Source organism: Orycteropus afer, unplaced genomic scaffold (genome assembly GCF_000298275.1).
Source record: "Orycteropus afer afer isolate SDZICR_OR568_19922 unplaced genomic scaffold, OryAfe1.0 scaffold00020, whole genome shotgun sequence".
NCBI classification, from domain to species: domain Eukaryota; kingdom Metazoa; phylum Chordata; class Mammalia; order Tubulidentata; family Orycteropodidae; genus Orycteropus; species Orycteropus afer.
The window spans coordinates 5570417-5576416 of record NW_006921607.1 but is presented as its reverse complement, the minus strand read 5'-3'; the positions used below and the strand labels follow the sequence as shown (position 1 = coordinate 5576416).

At 40.5% G+C, this 6000-nt stretch overlaps 1 protein-coding gene across 1 annotated transcript in view; it reads right to left on the bottom strand.

The window, feature by feature from the left end:
* Positions 1–123: 123 nt before the first annotated feature.
* Positions 124–6000, bottom strand: part of CSNK2A1 (casein kinase 2 alpha 1) — a 30154-nt gene continuing 24277 nt past the window's right edge. The window contains exons 10-12 of the mRNA XM_007934509.2: positions 5095–5243; positions 1312–1398; positions 124–239 (exon numbers count right to left, since the gene is read on the bottom strand). Of these exons, the coding sequence (XP_007932700.1) occupies positions 124–239; positions 1312–1398; positions 5095–5243 (352 nt within the window). The remainder of the gene's footprint in view (positions 240–1311; positions 1399–5094; positions 5244–6000) is intronic.

Sequence of the window (6000 nt, the reverse complement as noted above, 5' to 3'; positions counted from 1 at the left end):
TAAATCCACAAGCGACACGGTGCTTCTGAAGTGTTTCACCCCTCCCTGCCAGGCGCAAGCTGCATCAAGGGGAGGGGCGGACTCCCCCACCTCTGCTCAGGAATCAGGAGATAGAAGGGGCCATTACTGCTGAGCGCCAGCGGCAGCTGGAACAGGCATCCCAAGGGGGTTGGCAGCAGCAATCACTGGTGATCCTGCCAAAGGTCCAAGGGGTGAAGGGGTTGGCACTGAAGAAATCCCTGAAAGAGAATAGCAAAGAGTCAGCCAGAGACACCAACCATGGAAATCTCAGTTGCCAGGTTTTCACAGCACGTGTCTCAAAAATGACAAGCATGAATGTAATTTTTAAAGTAGATGCACATAAGAAACATATATAGGAAACAACTACATATTTTTGCCCATTCCTTATTCTTGGATATGGCTCTGTATCTTGCTTTTTATTATTTAACATTATCCTGGAATTTGAGGTATAACAGAACATGAAGCACTTTCTTACCCTTTTCACTGGCTACACCAGTATCCCAACTGAATCCGTGTTCAGTAACTGATTAACAAGTGACCTACTAACCACTGTTTCCAATGTTCTGCTATTACAAATAGGCTATAATGAGTCATCTTGAATACACATTATTTTGCACATAAGCAAGATATTTAGAGGGTAAATTCTAGAGGGTGGTTCTAGTTCTTTAAAAAAAGAATTGGGACAACAGCAATTCTTTGAGAATGTCTGAATAAATGTGCTCACTACCACAAGTATATCCACTTGGATACTGCCTACATATATAATTTGTGAGGAACAGGCCTACAAAAATTCTCTACACGGTATTATTTAACAATAATGAAAAAATAATTTCATATAAATCTTTACAATTTACAAGCTACACTGTCACTGCTCTGCCAAATATCAGATAACTATCTTCATACACATACTCATATACACATCCCATCCTCAATTTCTTAATCTTGTTTCTGAGGGCCATGCAACTACTGTCCCTCTAAAACGTGAGACGAATAGCTCCCTACTTTACACATCATGGCTTGCTAGAACTTTGAAGTCTTTCTTTCTGAAAGACATTTTCGGTTAGGGATGCTGGAATTCTGACCTAGAAGAGACTGTCAATACCTCATTTAAGGCAGTGTCCTGAAACCTGGTAAAGAATGTCACACAAACATGCTCAGGCCAGTATGCCAATAAAGCTGTCATTACAGAGAAAAGAAAGTAAAGAAGAAAATGTTTCAGCTACAAAGAGGGGGCAGAGATGAAAATAGTAACTATTATAGTTTTTTAGAAAATTTACCAAATGAACTGACCTGACATCATATTGGCGCTACTGACAGGCGTACTGCCCCCCGCCATGCTAGATGCGGCCATCCGAGTCTGGTCCTTGACAACTGTGTCTAGAAGAGAGAGAAAAAGCTTAGGGTCTGTTTTGCTTGAAGGATTAATTAAACTAACAGTCTGGGGCCATCTTTGCATTTTATTTATGTTTCGTATTATAACCAGAGGAACTTAAAGTGGTAACTACTTTCATCCTGAATTAGACAAATAATATACAATAGAAATCTTCCCTTTCAAACTGCATGGTATAAATATGTGGCCATTTTCCTTAGTAGAACTAATTAAAACAAAGAGCCTAAGGTTTAATGGAGAGAGTGCAACCTAACCTGGCAAAGAGAGTACTAGAATGTAAATGGTCTGGATGACCACATGATACCTCACCTATTATCAGGGTTTTACCATGGCCCACACCTCAACTGGTTAGTACAGGATGCCAAGCAGGCCAAAGCTTGAGGTGTGCATAGGTTAGTGCTGTAACAAGACTTCACTTCCATCCCAACCAGGCTGTTGGCCTGCCTCAGGTACAAGAGACTGGGAAAACGCATAATGGATTCATCATAAAACCATCCTACCACTCTCCCTAGGGAACTTCAATTTTGAAGCTAATACCACACTGAAGATGGGGTAGGTCTAAGTGGCATTTTCACTAAGCACAGTTAGGTATACACATAAACCTAAGTCAAAGATGTCTGGACAATATTAAGATTTTCAAGTCTGAGTGGCGCTCTCCAATGACCAAGACATGGCAGATAAAGACCTGTGTGTTCCAAAGGTACCATGCTAGACTAGCCTGTACTATTGTTAAGTATCACTATACAGTAAGAAAAAGTTTACTTGGAATGCTGATATGTCAGGTACATAGCTTGACTAGATTCCTTATATTCCTACTGAATCTTCCTAATAATTCTGCAAGACAATTGTCATCACTGCCCCCATTTGAAGAAATGGGGCTCAAATATGCAAAAAAAGGAAACAGGATCCTTGTCTCACACCATACACAAAAACACATTCAAAATGGATTAATGCAAACTAAAACCATAAAATTCTTAGAACAAGAAGCAGGGGCAATGATGTCAGGTCTAAGCTTTCAACAACTGAATCTAATAAACTAAGGGGACCCAACAGAATGTGGAAATTATCAAACAATATTAATAATCCACACAAGTAAAACTGGGCTGAAAATAATTTTAAAAAGGGTTGCAGCAGGACACTGACAAGAAACTGCCAGAAATTGAAGTCGATTCAGAAGAAGACATAAAACGAGGGATATCACTGCTGATATTTGACAGAACTTGGTGAAAGGAGAGCGAATACCAGACATGTGTTTAAACCAAAAAAAAAAACAAAACCCCACAAAAAAACAAAACCCACAAACCAAACTCACTGTCTTTGAGTTGTTTTAGATTCATAGCGACCCCTCTCTGGGTTTCTGAGGCAGTATCTCTACAGATGTAGACTGCCCAAACTTCCTTCTGAGGAGTGGCTGGTGTGTTTGAACCACCAGCCTTCTGGTTAGCAGTCAAATGTCTTAGGCACTACACCACCAGGGCTCCCTAGAAATATGTTTATCTGTGTTTTTTCATGTGGAACCTATACACAGACCAAGAGGCAGTCGTTCAAACAGAGCAGGGGAACACTGCATGGTTTAAAATCAGGAAGGGAGTGCATCAGGGTTGTATCCTTTCACCATACTTACTCAATCTGTATGCTAAGCAAATAAACCGAGAAGCTGGACTATATAAAGAGGAATGTGGCATCAGAATTGGAGGAAAACTCATAAACACCCTGTGATATGTGGATGACACGACCTTACTTATTACTAAAAGCAAAGAGGACTTGAAGCACTTACTGATGGAGATCAATGACTATAACCTTCACTATGCATTACACAACATAAAGAAAATAAAAATCATCTAACTGGATCAATAATGAACAGCGTGATAAATGGAGAAAAGACTGAAGTTGTCAAGGATTTCATTTTATTTGGATCCACAATCAATGCTCATGAAAGCAGCAGTCAAGAAATAAGACAACATATTGCACTGGGCAAATTTGCTGTGAAAGACTATTTAAAAATGTTAAAGAGCAAAGATGTTACTTTGAAGACTGATGCAAGCCATGGTACTTTTAATTGCCTTGTTAGCATGCAAAAGCTGGACAATGAATAAGGATAACTGAAGAGCTGATGCCTCTGAATTATGGTGCTGGTGAAGAATACTGAAAACACCATGGACTGCCAGAAGAAGAAACAAATCTGTTGTGAAAGAAGTACAGCAGGAATACTCTTTAGAAGCGAGAATGGTCAGATTACATCTCACCTACTTTGGTCATGTTGTCAGAAGGGACCAGTCCCGGGAGAAGGATATGCTTGGTAAAGTAAAGGGACAGTAAAAAAGGACGTGACCCTCAGCATGATGGACTGACACAGTGGCTGCAATGAAAAGCTCAAGCATATAAATGATTGTGAGAATGGCACAGGACTAGACAGTGTTTTGTTCTGTTCTGCAATGTTGGTATGAGTCAAAACCGACCTGACAGCACATTTAACAATAACAGAGATGATTAAAAGTATATGGGAGAATGCACATAGGTTATATGCAAATAATACACAATTTTACATAAATACTACACGTGAGCATGTGTGGATTTTGGTATCCATGGGGAATCCTGGAACCAAACCTCAGCAGGACTCTGGAGAACCACACATATTCAAAGCCATATAGTCGACAGCTATCTTTGAGTGCACCACTATTAAAATACCACAGGCAACAGAACTGGTTGCTATGCAATGCTTATTTGGCCCTGGTTTCATGGGAAATCCTAGTTAATTGGACCAGTAAGGAGTTTAATGCTTCTGTTCTACCTCCTACTTCGTTGTGTAGTGCTTGGGGTCTTAAAAGCTTGCAAGCAGCCATCCAAGGCACAATAATTGGTCTCTATTCACCTAGAGCAACAGAGGAAGGAGAGTCAGGAACAGGAGGAGGAGGATATGGAATGTGTAGCTAACTGCCTCCATGAATAACTGCTTCCTGTGTCATGAGATGAGAACTACATGGTGCCTAGCTATCATTACTAAACATTGTGATTAAAGATTGCACTGAGGAATCCTGATCAAAAAGGTGAAAATTCAGAATTTCAAATTCTCATGGACTCTATACTTTCTGGAACCATGGAGGGTAGATGAACCCCTTAAATGATTTCCCTGAGATAATCTTTAAACCTTAAACAAAAAATATACCATGAAGTCATCTTAAAACCAATCATTTAACTAGTAAAAAAGGTCTGCCTTGAGCATTATGCTCTACTAAGAACTATCTATATGGGATCAAAGTGACAACAGTAACTTGAAAGGTTAGAAAGGAACTTCACAGAGCAGTGAGTTTATGTCAATGAGGGAGAAATTAACTCAGAAAAAAAAGGAGGGTGAGAATGGCTGTACAACTCTAAGAATGTAATGAATGTCACTAAATGGTACATGTAGAAATGGTCCAATTGGTGTATGTTTTGCTGTGTATATTCTGAACAACAAAAGAGGAAAAAAAAAAAAAAAAAGAAAAAAAAGGTCTGTGGGTGAAGTAAATTTATTCAAGGTAACAAAGCTAATGGGAGTTAATGGGTATGAGACTCCTACCCTGTTGTGTGACTCTGGGCTTAGAGCTTTCTTCACAGCACTTTTCTTCCCTGCTTTACATAGTCTGCTAGAGCAGTTGTGGGAGGGCCTGCATAGGGTCTGTGGACTGGAGAGTTGGACTCACAGAAATAGGGGTGCTCCATGGCCTCTCTGGCAGTGAGCCGAGATTGGTGGTCATATCGCAGTAGCTTATCCAGGAAATCCAAGGCCTCAGGGCTGACAAGGTGCTGGTTTTCACTGTGGACAAAGCGTTCCCATCGCTTACGTGAATGTCTGCAAAGCCACGAGAGGAAATGAGAAATGGACTAGAGCGCAGAGAAGTCTAACATTTTCCTCTCAGATTTTCCTTAGTGGAAAGGAGCTCAGCCAATAGCAAAGAGGGACCAAAACTCAAGAGAGTAGTCTCATAACCACTCTGCCACTGGAGAAATAACAAAACTAATTGGAGACTGGAAATAGCTGTGTTGCAGAAATCTGGGTCCTCACAATTTTAAGAAATACAATTCAGGTTATTTTACAGGAGAATGCTCCTGTGTAGCAAGGAGTCTCAGGTGGTTAGGCCAACCAGGCTCTTTCCCATGCCCACACACAGTCCTGGTATCTTTGCCACTTGGCCAGCAAAAGTCTTTGTATCATGAAAGCCCCTCTCTTCCCGGTAAGTGGTTAGCTTACTAGTATTGTGTCTAGTCACTACCATTATAGTCAGGTGTCTGCACCTGACTTTAAACACACATTTTCTTTCTCTTAGAAAGGTTTTGCCATTTGGAGAAGCAGGTTAAACCAACAGATTTTGATATCTGACTCAACTGTAACTCCTTCTACTAAAACCCATATTTCATTAATTTTGTAAGAATCCTCTTGACTCTAGCCCCCACATTCACTCCTGTAAGTGAATCTGGGAAATGGCCACATGACCCAGTGCCTTTATCACGGTCCTGCTCATGCACCATACTGGGGCACTGGGGCCTCAACACCTTAGCAGTGTTGACAAAAATAACAAACTTCTTTACGTTCCAAAGTGTCAGTTTAC